This window comes from Terrapene carolina, unplaced genomic scaffold (genome assembly GCF_002925995.2).
Source record: "Terrapene carolina triunguis isolate 2854851 unplaced genomic scaffold, T_m_triunguis-2.0 Scaffold402, whole genome shotgun sequence".
NCBI classification, from domain to species: domain Eukaryota; kingdom Metazoa; phylum Chordata; order Testudines; family Emydidae; genus Terrapene; species Terrapene triunguis.
Genome location: NW_020664753.1, coordinates 3,207,022 through 3,234,908, shown reverse-complemented (window position 1 = coordinate 3,234,908; position 27,887 = coordinate 3,207,022). Strand labels below are relative to the sequence as shown.

General features: G+C 47.7%; 1 protein-coding gene across 2 annotated transcripts in view; it reads right to left on the bottom strand.

Moving 5' to 3' along the window:
* Positions 1–22,799: 22,799 nt before the first annotated feature.
* LOC112118854 (cytochrome P450 2H1-like) overlaps positions 22,800–27,887 on the bottom strand; it is a 71,796-nt gene continuing 66,708 nt past the window's right edge. For both annotated transcript variants that reach the window (XM_026658162.2, XM_024217324.3), the window contains exons 8-9: positions 25,729–25,870; positions 22,800–23,499 (exon numbers count right to left, since the gene is read on the bottom strand). In XM_026658162.2, coding sequence (XP_026513947.1) covers positions 23,318–23,499; positions 25,729–25,870 — 324 coding nt within the window. In that variant the 3' untranslated portion in view covers positions 22,800–23,317. The remainder of the gene's footprint in view (positions 23,500–25,728; positions 25,871–27,887) is intronic.

Here is a 27,887-nt window from a genome sequence, read left to right as displayed (position 1 = left end):
TGCAACTATTAAAGTTTTAAGCAGCCACAAGTCTACGGCTTACCATGTCGGCCTGCTACACAAATTCCGGTGTCCTGCCCCGCTTCTCTGATCTGCACTTCAAGACCCCAGGCACTGAATGCGAAGGCCGAAAATTCGACCTTGTCCTGAGTGCGCATGTGATAGGTGCTGTGCATGGTCTTGTTCACAGAGAAAGACTATGTTCTTTGTTCACAATGAAATTTATCTTTCTGAGGAATTCACTCCCTTTTTCCCATTCCCATAGCTGCGACTGTCTCCCAACCTAGCCTGGCATCACACTCCCAGAGGCTAGCGCAGATTAGGCGTAGGAAGAAGAGGACACGGGAGGACATGTTCTCGGAACTTATGGGCTGCTCCCGAGCCCAGGCAGCCCAGCAGACACAGTGGAGGGAGAACTTGTCCCAAATGCACCGATCACACATGGAACGGGAGGAGAGGTGGCCAGGGCCGGCTCTAGCTTTTTTGCTGCCCCAAGCAGCACAAAAAAGCTCCGCCCCCCCCGAGCCCCCCCCGCCGAGCGCCGCCGGAACCCCTCCCAGAGCGCCGCCCCCCCCGCCGTGCGCCGTGCGCCGGAGCCCGCCCCCCCCGCACCGAGCGCCGCCGGAACCCCCTCGAGCGCTGAGCCCCGCGCTGCCCCCCCCGCCGCCAAGCGCCGTGCCGCCGGAGCGCCCCGCGGAATGCCGCGCCGCGCTCCCCCCGCCGCCCCTTACCAGGTGCCGCCCCAAGCATGTGCTTGGGTGCCTGGTGCCTGGAGCCGGCCCTGGAGGTGGCGGCAGGAAGACCAGCAGGCGACTCAAACGCTGCTTGGACTAATGAGGGAGCAAACGGACACGCTCCGGCGCCTTGTGGATGTTCTGCAGGACCGGAGGCAGGAGGACAGAGCCCCGCTGCAGTCTATCTGTAACCGCCCTCCCCCGCCACCAAGTCCCATACCCCCCTCACCCAAAGTCCAAAGAAGGAGGGGCGGCAGAGTCTGTGAAAACTCTCACTCCACCCCTGCAGACTGCTCTAGTACTAGAAGGCTCTCATTCCCCAAAATTTGACAAGTCCTTTCCTTCCCGCCTCACCCAAGCCCCCGTCCAAGTTTCACCCCCCAGTTTCATGTGTAGTTGCTAATAAAAAATACATTTCTGTTAATTACTGTTTCCATCATGTTCTTTTAGAGGAGAGTCTGTCTGAAGGCGGGGAAGGGGGTTGGTAATTGGACAGGACAGTCACCTTTACCAGGGTACAGAGGCGGGGGCAGGTTCAGCAGCAGGGCACACACACACATTGCAGTCACTAGTTACCCTGGTCAGTCTGGGAGGTGGTTTTCATGTTCTGTGGGGGGTGGGGGGTGCTCTGTGACTTTGTGGCGGGGGAGGGCAGTTACAGATCTTATGCAGCGGTCCTTATCCTGGATCACAGAGCCACGCAGCACGGGATCTGTAACTGTCCTCCCCTGCCACAAAGTCACATAGCCCCCCCACACACAGAGTCCCAAACACGGGGGGTGGCAGGCTCCGTTGAAACCACCAGTCCACCACTGCGGAGCCTGTCATTCCTGGAGTTTAGAAGCGTCATTTGCATCACTACACTACACCCGCTCCCCACCACAGTCTGCGTCCCAGGTTCAACACTTTCCCACGAAAACAGTAATAAAGAAAACGGTGTTCATTAACAAAATTCAAGTGATTTTATTTTTAAACGTGTGTTGGAAGGGGGGGAACGGGGTATGTAACTGGAGAGGATACTGAACATTTAGTGGGTAAAGAAACGGGGGCAGGTTCAGCTTCTCTGTACACAAACTGAAAAGTCACAGGTTACCCTGCTCACTCAGGAACCTAGCTTTCAAAGCCTCCCGGATGCACAGCGCGTCCCGCTGGGCTCTTCTAATCGCACGGCTGTCTGGCTGGGCGTAATCAGCAGCCAGGCTATTTGCCTCAACCTCCCACCCCGCCATAAAGGTCTCCCCCTTGCTCTCACAGAGATTGTGGAGCACACAGCAAGCTGCAATAACAATGGGGATATTGGTTTCGCTGAGATCACAGCGAGTCAGTAAGCTTCTCCATCTCCCCTTGAGACGGCCAAAAGCACACTCCACCACCATTCTGCACTTGCTCAGCCGGTAGTTGTAGAGTTCTTTTTCAGTGTCCAGGGCGCCAGTATAGGGCTTCATGAGCCAGGGCATTAGTGAGTAGGCTGGGTCCCCGAGGATGACTATAGACATCTCCACATACCCAAGAGTTATTTTGTGGTCCGGGAAGTAAATACCTTCTTGCAGCTGTCTAAACAGACCTGAGTTCCTGAAAACACGAGCGTCATGAACCTTGCCCGGCCATCCGACGTTGATGTTTGTAAAACGTCCCCTATGGTCCACAAGTGCTTGCAGCACCATTGAAAAGTAGCCCTTTCGGTTGATGTACTGGCTGGCCTGGTGGTCCGGTCCCAGGATAGGGATGTGAGTTCCATCTATAGCCCCACCGCAGTTTGGGAATCCCATCGCGGCGAAGCCATCTATGATGACCTGCGCGTTTCCCAGGGTCACTACCTTTGAGAGCAGTACCTCAACGATTGCGTTGGCTACTTGCATCACAACAACCCCCACGGTAGATTTGCCCACGCCAAAGTGGTTCGCGACTGACCGGTAGCTGTCTGGCGTTGCAAGCTTCCAGAGGGCTATGGCTACTCGCTTCTGGACAGTCAGGGCTGCTCGCATCCGGGTGTCATTGCGCTTCAGGGCAGGGGACAGCAACTCACAAAGTTCCATGAAAGTCCCCTTCCGCATGCGAAAGTTTCGCAGCCACTGTGATTCATCCCAGACCTGCAGCACTATGCGGTCCCACCAGTCCGTGCTTGTTTCCCGGGCCCAGAATCGCCGTTCCACAACATCCACATGACCCATTGTCACCGTGATGTCCTCGGCGCTGGGTCCTGTGCTTTCTGACAGGTCTGTGCTACTCTCAGACTTCAGGTCCTCACCGCGGTGTGGTAGCCTCCTCGCCTGATTTCTCTGCATCTGCCTCTGGGAAAGGTGGATGATAAGCTGCGAGGTGTTGACAACGGCCACAACTGCAGTGATGGTTGCAGCGGGCTCCATGCTCGCAGTGCTGTGGCGTCCACGCTGTCACTGACCAGAAAAGTGCGCGAACTGATTTCCCGCCGGCGCTTTCAGGGAGGGAGGGCGGTAGTGACGGACGGATGACGACAGTTACCCAAAAGCACCCTCGACACATTTTTTTACCCAGAAGGCATTGGCGGCTCGACCCAGAATTCCAATGGGCAGTGGGGACTGCGGGAACTGTGGGATAGCTGCCCACAGTGCACCGCTTCCAATGTCGACGCTTTCCCCGCAGGGCCGGCTCTGGCTTTTTTGCCGCCCCAGGCAAAAAAGCCTACGGCCCCCCCCCCCGGCGGCCAGAGCGCCGGGGGCAGGGCGGCGAGCCCCGGCGGGGGCTCGGCTCTCCCGCCCCTCCCCCGGCGGCCAGAGCACCGGGGGCAGGGCCGCGAGCCCCGGCGGCGGCTCCGGTCTCCCCCCCGGCGGCCAGAGCACCGGGGGCAGGGCGGCGAGAGGGCGGCGAGCCCCGGCTGGGGCTCGGCTCGGCTCTCCCCCCGGCGGCCAGAGCGCCGCGCCGCCCCCCTCCAGGTGCCGCCCCAAGCACCAGCTTGGGTGCTTGGTGCCTGGAGCCGGCCCTGTTTCCCCGTTAGTGTGGACTCACAAAGTCGAATTACTGTCCTTAGTGTGGACACACACGTTCGACTTTGCAATATCGATTCCACATATTCGATTTAAGTACAATCGAACTACTCTCGTAGTGTAGACATACCCTAAGACTCTGAGAAGCAAGACTTGACGTGACCTGGAAGTCAGTGGAACTATTCCCATTTATTTCAGTGGGATTTCGATCAGGGTCCATGAGAAACTATTGAAACAAGATGTGAAGGGACAGTGCAGCTTAAAAGAAAACCAGTGATTTCAAAGTTTGGAAATGCAGAGTTAACATCAAGTCATAGATTTTAAGGCAGAAGAGTCTAGATCCTTTAGTCTGATGTCCAGGCCATTCACCCAGTTAGCCATGTATTGAGCCCAATAACTTGTGCTTGGCTACCAGATCTTCCAGAAAGGCACCAAATCTCGATGTGAAGACCTCAATTCACCACTTGATAGTCTGTTCCAGTGGTTAATCACCCTCACTGTTAAGAACGCGTGCCTCATTCTAATTTCAGTTCTTCTGGCTTCAGATCCCAGTCACTGGTTCTTGCTCTCCCTTTTCCCTCTACATTTAAAGAACTTTTTATAGCCACTATTTTCTCCCCTTGAAGGTACAGCAGAACCCCATTTATCTGATCTAATAGGGATTGGGGCCAGATCAATTAATCAAAAATTCGGATAATCCGGAGAATGGGACAGTGTGAGGCTGCAGTTCCATCTAATGGCTACAGGATAGATCGTCCGCTTCTGGACCTGTGTGTGCTGGCTGTTCAGTTAATATGGAGAGCCAGATAATGGAGGGTCGGATAAACAGGGTGTTACGGCTTCGGTCACAGAGACCCCCTTGGGACTGTTACCTGACGTGCTGGAATTATCTCTGAGCCTGTTTTCTCTGCCAGCTTGGGACTCCAGAACCCTGCCTTGTTGAGCCAGACATGCTAGCCTCCTGCAACACAGACCCAAGTCTGGTCCATGCCCCCAAAGCTGCAGACTTTAACCAAAAACTGCTCAGCAGGTCACCTATCTCCAACACCCAGACACCCAGTTCCCAATGGGGTCCAAATCCCAAATAAATCCATTTAACTCTGTATAAAGCTTATACAGGATAAACTCATAAATTGTCCGCCATCTATAACACTGATAGAGAGATATGCACAGCTGTTTTCTCCCCCAGGTATTAATCACTTACTCTGGGTTAATTAATAAACAAAAGTGATTTTTTTAAGTATAAAAAGTAGGATTTAAGTGGTTTCAAGTAATAACAGACAGAACAAAGTAAGTCACCAAGAAAAATAACACAAAAACACGCAAGTCTAAGCCTAAGGGGGGAGGTATAGCTCAGTGGTTTGAGCATTGGCCTGCTAAACCCAGGGTTGTGAGTTCAATCCTTGAGGGGACCATTTAGGGATCTGGAGCAAAAATCAGTACTTGGCCCTGCTAGTGAAGGCAGGGGGCTGGACTCAATGACCTTTCAAGGTCCCTTCCAGCTCTATGAGGTAGGTATATCTCCTTATATTATATTATTTATTATTAATACATTAAGAAACTGTTTACAGGTAAAATCTCACCCTCAGAGATGTTCCAATAAGCTTCTTTCACAGACTAGACTCCTTCCTAGTCTGGGCCCAATCCTTTCCCCGGTACAGTCCTTGTTAGCAGACATCTTAGGTGGAAACAAGGGGTTTTCTCATGACTGGCCATCCCCTTTGTTCTGTTCCACCCCCTTTTATAGCTTTGGCACAAGGTGAGAATCTTTTGGCTCTCTGGGGCCCCACTCCTCCTTCTAAATGGAAAAGTAGCAGATTTAAGATGGATTCCAGTTTCAGGTGACATGATTACATGTCTTGTGAGACCCCAGCCTCCATTCTTCCTGGGTTAGCCCACACGTACACAGGAAGGTTTGTAAGTAAACAGAGCCATTTACAACCAATTGTCCTAGTCAATGGGAGCCATCAAGATTCTAAACCACCATAATGGCCCACACTTTGCATAATTACAATAGGACCTCAGAGTTATACTTCATATTTCTAGCTTCAGATACAAGAATGATACATACATACAAATAGGAGGAATATATTCAGTAGGTTATAACCTTTATTATGATACTTTACAAGAGACCTTATGCATAAAGCACATTCCAGTTACATTATATTCACACTCATAAGCATATTTCCATAAAACATATGGAGTGCAACGTCACACAGGGTTAGGGTGACCAGACAGCAAGTGTGAAAAATCAGGACAGGGAGTGAGGGGTAATAGGAGCCTATATAAGAAAAAGACCCAAAAATCGGGACTGTCCCTATAAAATCGGGACATCTGGTCACCCTACACAGGGTTCTACTGTGCTTATTCCTTGTAATCAAGTCACCTCTCAGGCTTCATTTTGAAAAGCAAAACAGAGTGAGCTGTTTAAGGCTCTCGCTGTGAGGCATTTTCTTCAGCCATTGAATCGTTTTTGAGTCTTCTCCAATTTTTCCAACATCCTTTTAAAAATGTGGCCACCAGACCTGGACACAGTATTCCAGTGCCAGTCTCACCAATGCCTTACACAGCAGCAAAATCATTCCCCTACTCCTATTCACTGCTCCCCTGTTTGTGTACTGGAGGACCACACAAGACCTTTATGCCACCGAGTCACATTGGGAGTTTGTGTAGAATGGTTTGTCCATCCTTTTCACGCTAACTGCTTTCCAAGGTACAGTCTCCCACTCTGTAGCTATGGTCTAACATCACCCAAAGAACCTTAATTCTGCCCCTACAGGGCTAAACCTCCATTCCTCCAGCAAAGGACATTTTCCCCACTCTAGTACTTCTGTTGATGTAGGAAACATCTCCACTACAGCTCTGCAGTGCAAGCTGCAAAGCCGTAACTGTGCCACTGTAGCACTTTTAGTATAGACGTACCCTAAGAGACTGTCAATGAGGGTTATTTAAAAGATCTTGCTGATGTCTACAGCATGACATAACCTGAGATATTGAAAAGATATTCACATCCAAATAGCATTTTCAGAACAGGATGAGCCCTTATTCTTCTAATTATTTGTACTACAGTAGCCTATAGCGGCCCCAAGTAAGACAGGGCACAGTTATGCTAGGGGCTGTACATACACATGAAGTGGGAGGCAGCCCCTGTCTCAAAGAGCTCACACTCTAAACAGGCAAAGGGTGGGAGAAAGGGGGAGTTCTTATCCATATTTTACAGCTGGGGAGCTCGGCTGCTGCGCATCCCCTCTGCCCTTTCAGCCCCTCACTGAGCCAGTACCCACTCTTCCCCCAACCAGTGCCACTGGCCAACCAAAGCCATAGGTGTGAGGACTGAGAGAAGGGCTTGCTCTCAGCAGCCCCCCAGCACTCCCTGCAGCTGAGGAGCAGCAGCCCAGCATGGAGAGAATCCAGCCTAGCACTGCCACAGGGCAAACAGTAACCAAGGAAGGCAGAGTCCACCAGCAGGCTGGACCAGAAGCCCCAGTGGGGCATTCACTCCTCGGAGGGGGGGGAACCATGTTTCCACTATCACCATCTTTTTGTGGTCTCCACCAAGAAGGGCCCCTTCAATTCCAAGGTAATATGTAATGGGTGAAATTTACCCCTTCTGTCCTGGCTGGGTGTTTAGACTGTCCATCATGGCGGCACCTGCCCCTCACCACTGCGTCTGAGATCAGAAGTGGGTGAAGTGATTCCAGTGTGCAGTTTATGGGTAGCCTCAGGGCTGTTGCTCGATGCTCAGGTAGCAGAGCAGTTAGGTACACGTCCTTTCACTTGCACTTGGTGAGGTGAGTGTGCCTGGTTAACATGCAGGGACCTTGTTACACTAACCCATGCCTGTTATCTCAAGACCAGACTAATGTAATGTGCTGAACAAAGCAAGGGCTGACACTCATCTCAACGGCATTTCTGTATCTGTCTGTCTGATAGCTCTTGAACGCTGCAGCCAATAGATTCCAACATTTCAGGGAATGGTTCCAGGCTTCAATGAGCAGAAGTCTACTGATTTGGGTGAAAACTGGAAAAAAGGAAAGGGCTACACTGGGGACACACAAAGCCCCTGGACATCTGATTGGCAAAGACAACAGCTTCAGCCACCTCTGTAATTCTCCACAGGGCAAAGTACCAGTGGAGGGCAGCTATTAGCATCTTCCAGCATAACACCCCTCAGCTCAGCTCTGCTGATCCTTCCAACGCAGATTTCAGATGCTGACACCCTGAAAGAAAAGAAAGGAACAAAGAAGGAGAAAGGAAAAAGAAGTAAGAATGGTGGAGGGAAGAGGAATGGGAAGGCCTGGATGGAAGAGGGCAGTTGGGGTGCACACAGAGACCCTGGCATGGGAGACAGAAAGGCAGACAATGGTCTGGGGAAATGGGGGAAGGGGGCACAGAGAGCCCCAGCCATGGTTGAGAAGGGTAAAATGGGGGGTACACAGAACCTCTGGAGGAGAAAGGAATAGGGGACCCTGGATGGTGGGGGAAAGTGCCATGGGGAAAATAGGGGAAGGGGGAGAATGAGGGGGCACCCAAAATCTGTGGCTTGGGGAGCGATTGAAAAACCATGGTGGGGGGGAAGGGGCAATGGGAGATACAGAGAGCCTCTTGCATGAGGGAGAGGGCGGGGGTTTTCAGGGAGTCCTTGAAATAGAGGGGGATGGAAGAAAGGCACATGGGGAGCTGGGAGGTGGTGATGGTGGGGGACCAGAGGAATTCCAGGAGCCCTTGGTGAGTGTCGTACATTCAGCCAAAGAAGGAACAAAATTTGTGACCCTGTAGTGTACTGGAGCTACACCTTGAAATCACCCAGAGTCTGAAGCTGGTGTCAAATGCACTAGCCTGATAAATGGGAGAATCTTGATGCTGAGAGCATATTGCACCAGCGCTCCAGGATCAGACTAGTTGTAGTATTTTACTGACTGGTTGTGATGTTATTAGTGTAATATAATATCACATTGAAAGGTGACACAGGGCCAGAAAGAGTTAATTAACTCACAGACTGACCTGACCCATGGCCAACTTTAAAGACTTGTTAGGAAGATATGTAAATGAACAGAGCTTTGAAATGCAAGCCTGCATTGTTAGAGATAGAAGGGTAGATGTTTGCTCAGGTCTTGTGATGTAAGCAAACAAATCTTGTCTATTGCTAGAGCTTTGATTCAAAGATCAAAAAAGGAATATTAACATTTATGATGTAACTTGGGTGAAATAGTATTATTGTCTATATGTCTCTTTGAAGGTTGTGATAAACTGTATATGAACTGTTGAATGGATAAATTACACTATGCTAATTGCCAGGATGTTTGGGAGACAGAAAAATTAAGCTTATTCTCTAAGGCCAAGAGGCTGCTGGAAAATGTATAAAAACCCTGGGACACCATCCTGTTTTATCTCAGATCTGCTTTGGGTTTCAAGAGGGGGAAACCTTAAGTCACAAGAATTGAAATACCCGGTCACTGACTGGAGTCACCCTGAATATGGACATTGGACTATAACCTATGGACTATTTCTAAAAGGACTTTTGGCAACTACAAACTCATCTCTGCTATGTATGTAAACCTCAAGAATTGGATTCAAGTCTGTATGTGTATTGATCTTTTAACCAACACACTCTCTCTTTTCTTTATTAAATAAATTTTAGTTAAGTTAATAAGAATTGGCTATAGCGTGTATTTTGGGTAAGATCTAAGTTATCATTTGACCTGGGTCTGGGGCTTGGTCCTTTGGGATCAGGAGAACCTTTTCTTTTATAAGATGAGATACGATTTTCAGTAATCATCATCATATCTGACATGTGTGTCTGAATGGAGGCCTGAGGCTGGGTACTTTAAGGGAACTGTGTTATTTGGACTTCTAAGTAACCTGTATGGTAATATAGAAGCTGTTTTGTGCTGGCTTGGTAAATCTAAGTATTGGAATATCCACCAGCTTTTGGGGTTTGTCTGCCCCGTTCTGTTTGCAGTTCACCCTGATTGAGTAACCTCAGCTAGCTCCCACAGGCAGCATTGTCACAGTGGCATCAGGATAAACCCTTTGTTATGAACAGAACTAGGTACAGAAATAAGGTAGCGAAACTTCCCACTGTTCTCTGTAGCTGCAGCCTTCCCTGCCCATGGCTGCTCTGTTTCTGGCCCAGCAGGAGACGTGTCACAGGAAAGCAGAGACAGCAGCTAGAGGGCAAAGGGAGCGTGGCACCTGTACACTTCGTGGAGGAATTACTCTACAGCACAGCAGCTGTCTGCACGAGAGCTTCCAGATGGAATTCAAGGGGCCGGTTTTGGCATCTAAAGGCCTAACTGGTCTGAGCCCTGGTTACCCAAGAGACCTTCCTCCCTCCCTGATTATTCACCTGCAGCTTAGATCAATGGAGGCTGTCAGCCTGAAGTGCCCTTGCTATAAACCAGATGGCAGTGCTGACAAGGGCCTTCTCCAGGGATGAAAGTAACTTAAAGGACTTACAGGTATTCCGGAGTCCTTAGGAGGGGGAGGGGCCTCTACCAGAAGAGGCATGGCCTTTAAATCCCCAGGCGCTTTAAATCAGGATTTAAAGGGCCCGAGGCTGGGGCTGTGGTAGCAGCAGCTGGGAGCCCTGGGCCCTTTAAATCACCCCCAGAGCTACCAGCTGCAGAGGCAGCTGGGAGCCCCGGGGGCCCAGCTGCCGCTACTGCAGCGGAGCCCCGGACACTTTAAATCATCATCGGAGGGGGCTCCCGGCTGCCGCTGCCACCCCAGGGCCCTGGCCTTTGGAGGAGCTTTAAAGGGCCCGGGGCACCGCTGCAGTAGCAGCTGCCGGGAGCCCCTGGACCTCTAAATCACCACCAGAGCCCCGCCGCCGCTACCCCAGGGCTCCAGCAGCGGGGCTCGGGTAGCGATTTAAAGGGCCCCGGAGGGTAGCGGCAGAGGGAGCCCCTGGCCCTTTAAATCGCCGCCGGAGCCCCGCCGCCGCTACCCCAGGGCTCCGGAAGGCTCCGGGGACGATTTAAAGGGCCCAGGGCGGTAGCAGCTACCAGAGCTCCGGACCCTTTAAATCGTCCCCAGAGCCCTGCTGCTGGAACTCTGGGGAGGCGGCAGCAGGTCTCGGGCAGCTATTTTAAGGGCCGGGGCGGTAGCGGCTGCCACAGCCCCAGGCCCTTGAAATCGCCACCCGAGCACCACCGCCGCTTCCCCAGGGGTCCGGCAGCAGGGCTCTGGCAGCAATTTAAAGGGCCCAGGGCTCCAGCCGCTGCTGGGTATCGGCTTACTTTCACCTCTGGCCTTCTCGGTGCAGCTTTTAATGTCCCAAATGAAAGGGCTTCCGTCCCTTCCCTCGGGAGACAATTCCGCCATCTGTAGAACTCGCTTTTTTAGAATTGTTGTGTGAGATTCAGCCAAAATGTCTATGTTTTACTGGGCTGTATCTCTTCTCATGGCTCCTAGTTACACCCTGAGCTCTCAGGAGCTGCTCTCCCTCCTTGCTAGTTAAACCCTGCAGTTATCTGCCATGGCTTTCACAGTCCAGTTAGCTGAGTTACACCTATCTAGTGATTTTAATCTCTCCTCCTGTATCAATTCCTCCAGCCCCTTCTCTGTTTAGTCTTCTCCCCTCTGAATTGCTGTTGGTTTGGTGATATCTTTCTGGCACCGAAATGCCTCTGCTGGTGGGCAGTGATCTAATTGTGGTCTCACAGAGCCTTCTAGAATTCCCTCTTTGCTAATTCATAAGGTCTGTGTGCACACAACCCAAAATTAAATTGGCTTTATGGCCTCCAAAACCAATTTGTTTCACATAGAAGGTGCTCTGACATTACAGCAATACGTGGCAGTGCAAAATCCTAAAACAAAGAGATTGCCGTAGCCAGAGTAACCAAACCTCTTATTGATGAGTAGAACCCAAAACACCATTGTTGATTTCTGCAGGTGGAGAGCTGCCTGTTCACACCAGGCTCACAAAGAATGGGGGCTACAAGCTGACTCTCCCTGAGCTGCTCTGGTTTGCAGGGATGGGCATTTCCTCCTTGAAGTCACACCAAACTCCAGAGGCCAAATCACCCCTATGAAGACCTGCCACAGTAAAATGGACACCTGTCGCTTCATCGGTGCTGATTCTCCCTTTGAAGACAGGATGACAGGAACAGACCCTGTATCTCTAGGTCTCTGACACCGCTGTGCTGGGAACTGCAGGGACACTTCAGAAACAGCACAGAGTACGTCCCTCCTGGATGAGCGAGGTGCTAAAGAAGCACTCAAGGAAGACAAGGCTGTTGCAGAGAAGCTAAAGGAATTCTTTGAACCGATCTTCACTGCAGACAATGTGAGGGAGATTCCCACACCCGAGCCATTATTTTTAGATGACAAATCTGAGGAACTGCCCCATATTGAGGTGCCATTAGAGGAGGTTTTGGAACAAATTGATAGATTACACAGTAATAAGTCACCCACCACAGGTGGTATTCCCCCAAGAGTTTTGAAGGAGCTCAAATATGAAATTGCAGAACTGCCAACTGTGGTATGTAACCTGTCACTTAAATCAGCCTCTTTACCAGATGACTGGGGGACAGCTAATGTCACACTGATTTTTTTAAAAAGGCTCTAGAGGCAATCCTGGCAATTACAGGCCAGTAAGCCTAACTTCCATTTTTTTACTATAGTTTCAACCATAGTTTCAACCTGGCATTGAATTATCAGGCACCTAGATGAACACAACATGGCTTTTGTAAAGGGAAATCAATGCCTCACCAATCTATTAGAATTCTCTCAGGGGATTTACAAACTTGTGGACAAGGGTGATCAGAAAACCTTTGACAAGGTCCCTCACCAAAGGTTCTTAAGCAAAGTAACCAGTCCTGGGATAAGCGCGAAGGTCTTCTCATGGATTAGTAACTAGCTTTAAAGAAGGGAACAAAAGGGGAGGAAGAATTGGTCAGTTTTCACAATGGAGAGAGGTAAATAGCAGGTCCACCAAGGATCTGTCCTGGGACCATTTCTGTTCAACATATTCATAAATGATCTGGAAAACGGGTAAACAGAGACAATACAAAATTACTCATGTTGTAGTGAATTAATTATTAATTGCTGGGAGTGCTCAAGCAATCCCTTTACTCAATTTCTGAATTGGGTAAAGGGATTGCTTGAGCATTCTCAGCCACTAAAGAAGGATCCTCCCTCCAAAAAAAAAAAATGTATAAAGAATCTACAACTTCTCAAATAACTATTTAAAATAAAGACTTTCTAATAATTATTGAAATTTAAAAGACTGTGTCATGGAGCACGTCACTCACCGCGCTCTGGCGCCTCTTTCTGGTCTCTTTGGGGATTAACTGTGAGGCCAATGTCCTTGTCAGTAGTCCGCGCACCGTCACTGCCTCTGCTTGCAGCCCCTCTTACCACCTCAGGAACTACGGCATCCTCTTCATGGCTCGGCTCTCCAGCCGTGTCACTATCTGTCTCCCCGTCTTCTGGGGTTATGGCTTCATAGTCCAGCACTCTTGAATTCTCAGCCACTTCCCCAGTGGCTAATGTGAGGAGCCAGGGTCCACCCACTACTCCAGGCCCCAGCCCAGGGACCCTACAAATGGCAGCCTCCTCCTGCAGCCCTCTACTTAGGTCCACTGCTGCCACAAATCCCTGGGCCGCTTCCCCAGGGCCTCAGTACCAGCTTCGCCCTCACCTCAGGGCCTGTCTGCTCAGCCTTGGCAGGCAGCCAGGAGTTCTCCCCTGCCCCTGGGATCTGTACTGGCCGCTGAACTGCCCCTGGTGCTGCAATTGCTTCAGCCCAGCAGGAACTCAGTTCTCACACCTTGGGCTCCCTGCAGTGACTGAACTGCTCTTCTCTGCAGCCTTCTTTTATATTGGCCTGCTGGCCCTGATTGGCTGCTGTTCTCTGATTGGCCACTCTCAGCAGAGCTGCCCTAGGCCCCTTTTAACCTCTCTTTGGCCAGTGTGGGGCTGACACCCCATCGCAGAGTGTTTTGTGTACTATAAACTTTAACTGTAAAGAACAGGATGGACTTTTTGAAAACAGACTGATTTCTGATAGAATTCTAATAAAATTGACGGAATAGCACAGAAAATGGGCTGAATAAAAAGAAGAGTTAAAACTCTAAACTTAAAGAGGTTCTGAGAAGCTCCTGCCAAAATGACAAAGAAATATATTTTTAGAGAAAGAATTGCAACTCTAATGCACATATGCCTTAACAAACTATGTATGTCATAAGATGAAGAGACTCCTAAAGAAAACCCGGGAAGGTACTGAGCCAATGAATGGGTGACAGCAACCAACTCTGAATCTAATCAAGCTTGGAAGAGGTGTGTTTTCCTGTAATTGAATGAAAATAAGAAGAAGAGCATGAGAAGTAAGCATCTCCCAACCCCCCACGCACATCCTCTCTGCTCCCTGGCTTACCCAGAAAGTACTTCACAACTCTTTTGAAAGACCTACCTCTAATTCCACGCCAGAGATTCGGGCCTGGTCTCTATGAAAGGAGCATCCATGTGGCCTGCCCAACAGTCTCAGCGTGGACCTTGCCCATCTACTGACCAGAAACTGGCTCTGCTCCAGCCTGCTCCACTGTCTCGGTGTGGACCTTGCCCACAAGCTGGCTGGAAGCTGAGTTTCTGTGGCCTGCTGCCCGAGCCTGCCATTTCTGAGGGAAGTGTGGAGCAGAGGTGCAGTAATATAATCATAGAATATTAGGATTGGAAGAGACCTCAGGAGGTCATCTAGTCCAACCCACTGCTCAAAGCAGGACCAACACCAACTAAATCATCCCAGCCAAGGCTTTGTCAAGCCGGGCCTTAAAAACCTCTAAGGATGGAGATTCCACCATCTCCCTAGGTAACCCATTCCAGTGCTTCACCACCCTCCTAGTGAAATATTGTTTCCTAATATCCAACCTAGACCTCCCCCACTGCAACTTGAGACCATCGCTTCTTGTTCTGTCATCTGCCACCACTGAGAACAGCCTAGCTCCATCCTCTTTGGAACCCCCCTTCAGATAGTTGGAGGCTGCTATCAAATCCTCCCTCACTCTTCTCTTCTGCAGACTAAATAACCCCAGTTCCCTCAGCCTCTCCTCGTAAGTCATGTGCCCCAGCCCCCTAATCATTTTTGTTGCCCTCTGCTGGACTCTCTCCAATTTGTCCACATCCCTTCTGTAGTGGGGGGACCAAAACTGGATGCAGTACTCCAGGTATTCTGTCCTACAGACATGCTTCAGAAAGCCAAAATAGATGGGATTTAGTTTTTGCTTTTTTAATTTAGCAGTTTTGAGGAGAAAATCTTCTAAGTCAATGAAGTCACTAAAAGAAATTTAATTAAAACTCTGCCATCAGTTGGCCAGGAGACAGGGAACTCCCCACTGGCCATTTAGGGAATCTGGGGCAAAAATCTGTCTGGGGATTGGTCCTGCTTTGAGCAGGGGGTTGGACTAGATGACCTCCTGAGGTCCCTTCCAGCCCTGACATTCTATGATTCTCTGTCCTGGGGAATCTTGAGTAGGAGTAGAAACTGTAGTCAGGGCCGGCTCCAGGGTTTTTGCCGCCCCAAACGGCGCAAAAAAAAAAAAAAAAAAAAAGCCGCGATCGCGATCTGCGGCGGCAATTCGGCAGGAGGTCCTTGGCTCCGAGCGGGAGTGAGGGACCGTCCGCCGAATTGCCGCTGAATACTTGGACCTGCCGCCCCTCTCCGGAGTGGCTGCCCCAAGCACCTGCTTGGCAAGCTGGTGCCTGGAGCCGGCCCTGACTGTAGTTTAGCTCTGTATCTGGCACTGGTCCGACCGCTGCTGCAATACCATATCTAATTCTGGTGCCTACAATTCAAGAAGGATGTTAATAAATTGGAGGGGGTTCAGAGAAGATTTGCAAGAATGATTAAAGGATTGGAAAACATGCCTTATACTTATAGTCTCAAGGAGCTCATCAATTTAGCTTAACAAAGAGAAGGGTAAGGGGTGACTTGATCCCAGTCTATAAGTACCTACCTGGGAAACAAATATTTAATAATGGGCTCTTCAGTCTAGCGGGGAAAGGTGTAACACAATCCAATGGCTGGAAATTGAAGATACGCAAACTCAGACTAGAAATAAGGTGTACATATTTAATTGGTAAGAGTAATTAACAAGTGGAACAACTTACCAAGTGTCATGGTGGATTCTCCATCACTAGCAATTTTTAAATCTAAATGGGATATTTTTCTAGAAGCTCTGCTCTAGGAATTATTTTGGGGAAAGTTCTCTGGCCTGTGTTATGCAGGAAGTCAGACGAGAATCACAATGGTCCCTTCTGGCCTTGGAATCTATGAATCTGTGACATGGGGGTGGGGGGCTGAGAAACAGTGAATAATTCAGGGGGCTTACTTCAGGCGGCTTCCCGCCTGTCCAGGCTTCGCGCTGCACCGTGGAAGCAGCCAGCAGGCTTGGCTCCTACGCAGGAGGCCAAGAAGCTCCATGCGCTGCTCTCGCCCTCAGGCACTGCCCCCCCAGCTCTCATTGGCTGTGGAGCCCTGTGGCCCCCCCACGTAGGATCCAGATCTGCTGGCCACTTCCAGGGCACAATGCGATGCCAGGACAGGTAGGGACTAACCTGCCTTAGCCCTGCCGTTAAAAATCCACTCGGCAGTGCTTACCAGAGCCACCACGGTCCCTTTTCGACCGCGCATTCCTTTTGAAAACCTGACACCTGGCAACCCTACTCCCTGTAGCCTCTTTGTGCTCTCCCTTTCTGACTTTATACTCCTAGCCCAGCTCCTCTCCCAGCTGGGCTTCATCTGGAATTAGGCCCTATCACTTCCTGGTTCCCCTCCAGGTGCAGCATCTAACGCTAATAGGCCTCTCCTGGTCCATAGAGCCCTGCTCAGAATTTGTGTGGGGTGGCCACCCCATGACGCCACAGTTAGAGCTGGTTGGAAATTTTCTAACAGAACATTATTCTAACAGAAAATGCCAATTAACCAACAGTGAAACATTTCACAGGAACATGTCAATTGTGGCATCTCTGCTAGTTCCCTGCCAGCTCGCCCGCCCACCTGGCTCCTCAGCAACCTGACTGGCAAGCTGGCAGGGCTCCTGGGATCCCAGGCTCCTTAGTAGCCTGGGCTCCCAGTATCCCTGGCTCCTCAGAAGCCCACCTGGCAAGGAGCTTGGCAGCCAGGGTTTCCAGCTCCTTGTTAGTCCACTTGGAGGATTGCTGCAGGGCCAGGGCTCCTAGGGTCATGGCTCCACGGAAACCAGGCTCCCAAATTCCCTGTCTCTTCAGCTTCTCCTGAGACAGGAACACGCATCCTGGAGATGAATGCATGGCTGAGCAGATGGTGTTGACAGGAGGGCTTTGGCTTCCTCACCAATGGGATGCTGGCTGGGAAGAAGATCTGCTGGGAAAAAACAGGTTCCTGTTGACCAAGAAGGGGAAGGGCATCTTTAGACACCGACTCACTAATCTCTAGTGAGGAGGGCTTTATACTGGGTTCAAAGGGGGCAGGTGACAAAACCCACAGGTAGGTATTAAAAAGGCAACCTTAACGGAGGACTAGATGCTGGGGTGTGGGGGGTTACAATAGGGTGATAGGAACAACAAGAGGGGAAATAGTGGGGGAGTCCGCTCAATATCTTTGGTGTCTACACACAAATGCCCGGAAAACTGGGAATGAAAGGAAGAACTGGAAGTGTTAGTACAAAAACTAAGTAATGATTTAATTGGCATCACTGAGACTTGGTGGGATAAATCTCATGACAGGAACATTGGTGTAGAGGGGTGTGGCTTGTCCAGGAAGGACAGGCAGGGAACAAAGGAGGAGGGGTTGCATTACACACCCAGAATACACACCCTTGTTCTGAGGTCCTGCAGGAGGTGGGAGGCAGCAGAAAATGCCAATTCATGGAAAGTGAAGCATTTCACAGGAACATGTTGATTTCCACATATCTGCCTGGTGAGCTGCCAGGAAACAGGCTTCCTGGAATTCAAGTGCTAGGATCCCTTGGTCTGTAACCCAGGTCTGCTGACTGCTGGGCGGCTTCTGTGTCCACACCGCCACCCACAGCAGCCTTCACAGGAATGTGTTGATTTCAATGTACCTGCCTGGTTATCTGCTGGGGATCGGGGCTTTCTGGGCTCCCAGATTCCTCTGTAGCCTGGGCCCCCAGTATTGCTGGCTCCTCAGCAGCCCACCTGGCAGGAAGTTGGGCGTCAAGGCTGTGAGCTCATCAGCAATAATTCTGGCAGGCTGTGCACAGCCAGGGCTTCCAGGGCTTCCGGACTCTTCTTTTGTTTTGGAAACACCCAAACATGCCTATTGCAGGAATGTCATGGTGTTTCCAAAACAAAATATTGTGTCATTTCACTTCCAGCAACGTTGCTGAGCTTTTGGCTTCTTGTCTCAATTCAAGATGAAAACATTTCCCAAAACCTTGAACTTTTTCCCAGAAGTGAAATTCACTTTCCTGGCCAGCTCTAGTGACAGTTAATTTAATGCTGTGGCTCCACTATATCATAAACAAAGTTAATAATGCTACAGCAGTGGATCTACAGCTCTTCTCTAGTAAAATAAGCTTCATTATAGAGTTGTAGATATTAGAATGTTTATAACATTCAGCCAAGAAGAGTCTCTTATTGTGAAAAAATGAAAGACCAGGAGCAATTAAGATTGTATTACAATAATACAATGCCACATGCCAATAGTCAAAGAGGCTTCAGGACCCCTGCTTTCTTTTTTAAACTTCCAACTTATGTGCAAGCATGCACATATGCGGGTGCACAGCCCACTCCTTCTGGGAACCAGCAAACCCCCGGAGGAAATAAGAACACCCCAGACTCTCACTGACAGCAGGAATTAGCCAGAGTAGGGGAATGGGCAGACTCAGATTTTAAGGGAAGAAGGATCTCTGAAGTCCCGCCTCCTAACTGTTGCTCCCACTGTCTGGGGGACCGTGCTTCACCAGTGCGACGTGTCACACATGGAGCTGCACTAACCTGGGAACTAGGAGGAGGCGGGGGATCATTCATGACCCAAAGCAGAGAGGAGGGTTGGGTTTCAAGGCGGGATTTACTGGAGCAGAGAAGCAGGTACAGGGGCAGCAGAGAGGCTGGCATGATGCCAAGAGATGGGAAGAGGCGAGGAAAAGAGGAGGAGGGCAAAGGACAAGGAACCACATAGGAGGGGATGTTCTAACCTATCTCCTAATGATGATGTATATACCAGGTTCCGTGGTGTAAGAACCTCTAAGCACGGGGTAACTTAACAGGCTGATGATACATGATCAGACATTTTCTCTTGCTTTCTCAAAAACTCATAGACTCAAAGGTCAGAATGGACCATTGTGATCATCTAGTCTGACCTCCTGCACATTGCAGGCCACAAAGCCTCCCCCACCCACTCCTGTAATAGAACCCTAACCAGTGATGAGCTGCCAAAATCTTAACAACTGGTTTCCTACCGGGTCTTCGGCGGCACTTCGGCAGCGGGTCCTTCACTCGCTCCAGGTCTTCGGCGGCACTTCGAGTGAAGGACCCGCTGCCAAAGTGCCGCCGAAGACTCGGAGCGCTGCCCGGTGAGTACAAGCCCCATGTGTTTTTTTACGTGGTTTTTTTTTTAAGTCATCCCTGCTGGGGCCCCGTCGAAACTGTTCGAATCGGGCCCCACACTTCCTAAAGCTGGCCCTGCACATCGGGGTTGCAAAATTGTATCGGGGGCCGGGTAGGGAAGGCTATGCCTCCCAAAACAGCCTGTCCCCCCCCCCCCCCCCCCCCCCCCCCCCCCCCCCCCCCCCCCCCCCCGTTCCCCGTCCCCTGACTGCCCCCTCCAACCTCTCCCTGCCCCTTATCCAACCCCTCCTCCCAGCCCCGTCCCGGCCCCCTTACCATGCTGTTCAGGGCAGCATGTATGGATGCCGCATGGCACGCTGAAGCTTGCAGCCCCACCCCCTTACCATGCCACTTAAAGCGGCAGGAGCTGCAGAGCTGCCCAGGAGCGGTCCAGAGCGCTGACGCCGGCGGTGCGGCACGCTGAGGCTCTGCGAGAGGGGGGAAGGTGGGGGAGGGGCCAGGGGAGCCTCCCTAGCCGGGAGCTCAGACGGGCTGGACAGGACGGTCCTGTGGGCCGGAAGTGGCCCACGGGCCGGAGTTTGCCCACCCCTTTAACAACCAGTTCTAAACCGGCTTCTAAATTTAACAACCAGTTCGCGTGAACTGGCTCCAGCTCACCACTGCCCCTAACCACTGGCTGAGTTACTGAAGTCCTCAAATCATGATCTAAAGACTTTGAATTCGACCAAATCTTCCATTTATACCAGTTTAAACCTGCAAGTGACCCATGTCCCGTGCTGCAGAGGAAAGCAAAAAAAACCCCATGGTCTCTACCAATCTGACCCAGGGGGGAAATTTCTTCCCGAATCCAAATATGGCGATCAGTTAGACCCTGAGCATGTGGGCAAGACCCAGCAGCCAGACACATGGGAAAGAATTCTCTGTAGTAACTCAGAGCCCTCCCCAGCTACTGTCACGTCACTGTCTGTTGGAGATATTTGCTGCTAGCAGTCACAAATCGGCTACATGCCATTGTAGCAGTCCCATCGTACCATCCCCGCCATAAATGTATCAAGCTCGGTCTTGAAGCCAGTTAGATTTTTTGCCCCCACTGCTCCCCTTGGAAGGCTGTTCCAGAACTTCACTCCTCTGAGTGTTAAAAATCTTTGTCTACTTTCAAGCCTAAATTTGTTGATGGCCAGTTTCTATGCATTTGTTCCTGTGTCCACACTGCTGCTTAACTTAAGTAAATCCTCTCCCTCCCTGGTATCTATGCCTCTGATGTATTTATAGAGAGCAATCATATCTCCTCTCAGCCTTCTTTTAGTTAGGCTAAACAAGCCAATCTCTTTGAGTCACCTCTCATAAAGTAACAAGGAGTCCGGTGGCACCTTAAAGACTAACAGATTTATTTGGGCATAAGCTTTCGTGGGTAAAAACACTCACTTCTTCAGATGCATGGAGTGAAACTTACAGATGCAGGCATTATATAATGACCATAAAGTAGGTTGTCATAACGTAGGTTTTCCATTCCTCTGATTGTCCTAATAGCCTTTCTCTGCGCCTGTTCCAATTTGAATTCATCTTTCTTAAATATGGGAGACCAAAACTGCAGACAGTATTCCAGAGGAGATCTCACCGGTGCTTTGTATAATTGCACTAATACTTCCCTCCCTCTACTGGAAATACCTTGCCTGATGCATCCTAGGATTGCTTTTGCTTTCTACATGGCCACACCACACTGACGGTTCATAGTCATCCTGTGATCAACCAATACACCCAGGTCTTTCTCCTCTTCTGTCACTTCTGACTTATAAATCCCTAGCTTAGTCCCTAAATTCATGACCTAGCACATTGCACCATTACATTTCATCCTGTTTCTATTACTTCCGTTTTCAAGTCATCCAAATCTTCTTGTATGATATTCCAGTCCTCCTCTGTACCGGCAATACCTCTCAACTTTGTGTCATCTGCAAATTTTATTAGTACACTACCACTTTTTGTGCAAAGGTCATTAATAAAAATCTTAACTAAGATTTGCCCCAAGACTGATCCCTGAGGAACTCCATTAGTAACCTCCCTCCAACCTAGAGTGACCAGATGTTCCGATTTTATAGGGACATCCCTGATATTCGGGGCTTTGTCTTATATAGGCACATGTTTACCTCTCAGCCCTTGATCATTCTACTCCAGCCTGACATTTCACCTTTTGGTATGACCCATTGTCGTCTCCCTTTTAACCAGTTCCTTATCCACTTTCACATCTCATATTAATCCCCGTCTTCTCCAATTAAACTAAAAATTTCCCACATGGAACTGTAGCAAATGCCTTACTGAAATCCAGGTAGATTAGATCTACAGTATTTCCTTTGTCTAAAAAAATAATTTATCTTCTCAAAGAAGGACATCAGGTTTGTATGGCACCATCTGCCTTTGGTAAAACCATGTTGTATTTTATCCCAATTACCATTTAGTCCTTAACTACTTTCTCTTTCAAAACTTATTCCAAGACCTTGCATTCAATTGAGATCAAAGTAATAGGCCTCTAGTTTCCCGAATCACTTTCTTAAAAATGGGTACTATATTAGCAATTCTCCAGTCATAGGGTATGACCCCCACGTTTACAGTTTCATTAAAAATCCTTGCTATTGGGCTTGCAATTTCATGTGCCAGTTCCTTTAATATTCTTGGATAGAGATTATCTGGCCCCCCGATTTAGTCCCATTAAGCTGTTTAAGTTTGACGTTCACCTTGGATGTGGTAATTTCTACTTCCATATCCTCGTTCCCATTAGCTACCCCACCACTACTTAAACTCTTCATTCACCTTATTAATAACTGAGGCAAAGTATTTGTTTAGGTGCTAGGCCATGCCTAGATTATCTTCAGTCTCCACCCCATCCTCAGTGTTCAACGGTTCTGCGTCTTCTTTCCTTGTTTTCTAATTATTTATATTACTATAGAATCTTTTACTATTGGTTTTAATTTCCTTTGGAAGCTACAACTCTGCTTAGCTTTTGGCAGTTATCACTTTATCCCTACACCTTCTGACCTCCAAGAGGTAGCTTTCCTTGCTGATCCATCTTATCTTCCATTCCTTGCAGGCTTTCTGCTTTCTCTTAATCACCTGTTTGAGACGCTTGCTCATCCAGCTTGGTCTGGAGCCCTTCCCTATGAATGTTTTCCCCTTGCTTAGGATGCAGGCTTCAGATAGTTTCTGCAACTTTGACTTAAAGTAACTCCAAGACTTCTCCAAATTCAGATCCTTGAGTTCTTCAGTCCAATCCACTTCCCTAACTAATTCCCTAATTTTTTTAAGTAAGCACTTTTAAAATCAAGGGCCCTAGTTGCAGATCTATTTTTGTTTTTCTGCCCATTTAGTTTAAACTGAATTAGCTCATGATCACTCGAACCAAGGTTGTCCCCTATAACCAGTTCTTCTATGAGGTCCTCACTACTCACCAATACCAAATCTAAAATGGCATTTCATCCTGTTGGTTCAGTAACTACTTGGTGAAGAAATCTGCACCTCCCAACTTGGTCCCAGCCCTGGAACATGTATCATAAAACTACATAAATATGTAAATATATAGAAGTGTTGAGGCGAGTTGGAAAATTAATGAGGAGCAACTTTATTAACACTGTTCTTAGTTTAAATTGCATGAACAAGCAGGGGAGGGAAAACTCTAGTTCAGTCTGAAGCCACAGAAACTCTGCCTATCAAAGTAGGATATCAAGCCAAAAGTATTACATCATCACAATTTATTCTCAGTGGCTGGTCAGAGAACAAGGGCTGGACACTAACTCGTTGTCAATAAAGAAGACTTACAGCTGCCTAAAGAAGTTTCCATAATTGTCAGCTATACCACAAATGAACTGAAAACATACCCAGCTTCTCTTCACACCTGAGCCTGTCTGAGAATACTACACGATTATTGTACATGGCTTTTTGAGTCAATTGTATGGTTAATTTTACATACTAGACATAATTTTGTTAAATGCCAGTTACATAAAAAACTAGTAACTTATCTATTTCAAGACAATGAGTTCATTTCTGGCACTGAGTAAATGAGTCCAGAATCAAAGACAATCAAATTCATGCACAGGTCTGGGGATACTGAAGTAACCTTTATCGAGGAAGAACACAGAACTGGTATGATTTTGGTGCATTTGACACAAAAGTCGTTACTGGAGTTATATCAATGTCTTTGGGGTCAATAAGAGGCTTCAAGTTAAAGTTCTGCAAAATCATTGTGAATAGCAAAAATAGCTCCATCCGAGCCAGACCCTCTCCCACGCAAATCCGCTTCCCTGCAATGAAAAAGGAATTTTGAGTTGATGCTGGAGATCTTTCTTGCAGCACATTTTAAATACGGTTATTATGGAAGCAAAATGTGAGGATTAAAGTTAGACGCACAGAGTGATTCAGGGCAAGTGCATGGAGGATAATGGCTGTCTCTCAGAGTTCAGGAAAGTAAGAAAGTTTACGGGGGTTTAAGAAGCGACTCACAGATCATTTGAAAAATTGAGTTCCTTATATTGCCATTTTAAAGGCAGTTGGGGGTGAAGGGTGGGAAGATATGGGGTTTGAGGAATAGATTATCAATTTCCCAAACGAGCTAAACAGTTTTCTGGGGGAGTGACATTGTGGTGACAGAGTAGAAGGAGAGAAATAACAAAGTAGAGAGGTGTGGGTGTCCTGAATAGCAGAGGAAGAAGGCTGAAAGGCACTGTTAACAGAGTGGCAGAGAGACTCAGTTGCTTGGAGTCAAGTAGAGAAGTTAAGTAGTCCCTGGATGACATCAAAAAGGCTGAGGTATTTAATGCCCCTTCTGCTTCAGTCTTCACTGGGAAGGTGAAAGGTGACCAAATACCCAACACAATTAATATTAACAACAAAGGGAAAGAAACACACTCCAAATTAGGGGGAGAACAGGTTAAAGAATATTTAGATAAGTTAGACATATTCAAGTCAGCAGAGGCCAATGAACTTAAGGAACTAGGTGAAGCAATCTCAGAACTGTTAGCAATTAACTTCGAGAGCTCATGGAGGATGGGTGAGGTCCCAGAAGACTGGAAATGGAAAAACATAGTACCTAGCTTTAACAAGGGGAACAAAGAGGACCTGCGGAATTGTCGACCAGTCAGCCTAGAAAGATACTGGAACAAATTATTATACAATCAATTGGTAAGTACCTAGAAGATAATAGGGTTATGAGGAATAGCCAGCACGGATTTGTCAATAGCAAATCATGCCAAACCATCCTGATTTCCTTCTTTAACAGAGTTACTGGCCTAGAAAACAGAGGGGGAGCAGTAGATGTGATATATCTTGGCTTTTGGCACAGACCCACATGACATTCTCATAAGCAAGCTAGGGAAATGTGGTCTAGATAAATTACTGTAAGGTGGGTTCAGAACTGGTTGAAAAAAATGTACTCAGAGAGTAGCTATCAATGGTTTGCTTTCAGACTGGGAGGGTGTATAAAATGGGGTCCCGGAAGGGCCTTTCCTGTGTTCAGTAGTAGTCAATATTTTGATTAATGACTTGGATAATGGAGTGGAGAGTATGCTTATATTTGCACAATCATAATGCACAACCATAAAATAGAGAATAGCTGGCTAAGCAGTAGAACTGCTGAAAAGGATCCAGGGAGGTTATAGTGGATCACAAATTCAACCATGTGATGCAGTTGCAAAAAACGCTAATAACATTCTGGGGTGTATTAATAGGAGTGTCATATATCCTATATAAGACACAGGTGGTGATTATCCCACTCTGCTCAGCAGTGGTGAGGTCTCAGCTGGAGTACCCTATCCCATTCTGCGATCCACAATTTAGGAAAGATGTGGATAAATTAGAGAGTGTCCTGAGGAGAGCAACAAAAATGATCAAAGGTTTAGAAAACCTGACCGCTGAGAAATGGTTAACAAAACTGGGCCTGTTTAGTTTTGAGAAAGATGATTGAAGGGGGACCTGATAACAGTCTTCAAATATGTGAAGGGCTGTTAGAAAGAGGACAGGGATCAATTGTTCTCCTTGTCCACTGAAGGTAGGACAAGTAATATGCTTAATATGCAGCAAAGGAGATTTAGGTTGCATATTAGCAAAAACTTTCTAACTCTAATGGTAGTTAAAGTCTGGAACAGGCTTCCAAGGGAAGTTGTGAAATCCCCATTGTTGGAAGATTTTAAGAAGAGGCTGGACAAACACCTGTTAGGGATGGTGTAGATTTACGTGATCCTGCATCAGCGCAGGGGGCTGGACTTGATAACGGGTCGAGGTCCTTCCAGCCCTGCATTTCTAGGATCTCTCTCCAGCGAAGAGAGGGGATTGTGTATCTAGTAAAAAAATTCACTTCAGACAATGAGCAGGAAGTAACACTCTTTAAAGACTGATAGATGCTTTGCTAGCATGAGAGACTCTGCTTCATGGACTATCTGAAAACACTCTGCTCTAAACAGTCTGAAAACCGCTAGAAAGTTCAAGGCAAAGCTAGGAGACATTCTGGGACCTAAAATAAAAACAACTTCTTTTACCTGCAGAAAAAGGCATGAAGTAGTCACTCTTCTTAAAGGCATCATTTTTGTCCAAGAAATGTCCTGGGTTAAATTGCTCTGGGTTTGGGAATTCCCTGCTGTCATATAGAACTGACTTCAGTGCAGGGAATATTGTGGTGCCCTGAATTAGCAAATGCAGAAAAAAAAGAGTTAAAGTGGATACTTCCAAAAGAGAGAAGCCCCCAAAATTCATTGAGCTGGACTGTGGGATCCATCTTTGTTTTTCTTCATTTCCTTGCATCCTCTGAACGTCATACTTTCAACCAGAAGCAGAAATATTAAAATTTCATGAGCACAGTTATACCCACTGAACAGCAGTTCACCCTTTGTACTACTCACTGGCAGAGCTAGGATACACTGAGTGACTTTAGGCAAGTCACTTTCGGTCTCAGACCCCTTGTTATTGCATCTGTAAATTGGGGATAGGGATACTATCTCCTCTTCGTAAAGTGCTCTGAGATACAGGAGCTAAATTTAATTACTATTCAGTATATCAGACCTTGCAAAATACCCCTGCAAGTGAGAGAGAAGCTACATCAAAGGAATTATTTTGGAGAAGTTCTATGGCCTATGTTACGCAGGAGGTCAGATTAAATGATCACAATGGTCCCTTTTGGCCTTATATCTCTGTCCACTAGTATCTTTGGAGGATATTAAGCAGAAGCTACTAAAGTAAGACATTTTGAAATCAGCAGGTTCAGATAACTTGCATTCAAGAGTTTTTAAAGAGTTGGCCGAGGAGCTTGCTGTACCATTAATGTTGATTTTCAATAGGTTTTCCAACAGTGAGGAAGTTCTAGAAGACTGGAAGAAAACTAATGCTGTGCCCATTGTAAAAAAGGGTCAATGGGATGACCTGGGTAATCACTGACTTATCAGCCTCACATCGATCCCAGGCAAGACAATGGAACGGATGTTATGGGACTAGATAAATAAAGAACTAAAGGAGGGTAATGTTATTAATGCAAATCAACATGGGGTTATGGAAAATAGATTCTGTCACACTAACTTATTATCCTTCTTTGATTAAATTAGAAGGGTGGTTAATAAGGATAGTAGTGACAACCCAATATACTTAGGCTTCTGTAAGCCATGACTTGGTGTCACATGACATTTTGATTAAAAAACCAGAACAATACAAAATTAATATGGCACAAATTAAATGGATTAAAAACTGGCTAACTGATAGGGCTCAACATTTAATTGTCAATAGGAAATTGTCAGTGAGTGGGTCTGTTTTCAGTGGGATCCCTCAGGGACTGGTTCTTGGCCCTATGCTATTTAATATTTTTATCAATGACTTGAAGGAAAACACAAAATTATCATTGATAAAGTTTGCAGATGACACAAAAATTGGAGGCATGGACATAATGAAGAGGATGGGTCATTGATTTGGAGCAATATAGCTAGCTTGGTAAAATGGGTGCAAGTAAACAATATGTATTTTAATACAGCTAAATGTAAACGTACACATCTGGGAACAAAGAGGGTAGGTCATACTTACAGGATGTGGCCTCTATCCTAGTAGAGTAATGACTCTTCAAAAGATTTGTGGGTTGTGGTGGATAATCAGCTAAACATGAGCTCCTAGTGTAACGCTGTAGCCAAATAAGCTAACACCATCCTGGGATGCAGAGACAGGGCAATCTTGAGTAGGAGTAGCAAGGTTATTTTACCTCTGTATTTGGCACTGGTGAGACCACTGCTGGAATACTGTGTCCAGTTCTGGTGCCCACAATTCAAATGATTAAAGGATTAGAAAACATGCCTTATGGTGATACGCTCAAGGAGGTCAATCTATTTAGTTTAACAAAGAGAAGGTTAAGGGGTCACTTGATTGTAATCTATAACTATCTATATGGGGAACAAATATTTAATAATGGGCTCTTCAGCCTAGCAGAGAGAGGTGTAACATCATCCAGTGGCTGGAAGCTGAAGCTAGACAATTTCATACTAGAAATAAGGTGGAAGTTTTTAACAGTCAGAGTAATTACCCATCGGAACAATTTACCTAGTGACGTGATGGATTCTCCATCACTGACAATTTTTTAAAATCAAGATTGGATGTTTTTTTAAAAGATCTGCTCTTGAACAAGTTCTGTAGCCCGTGTTATATAGGAGGTCAAACTAAACGATCA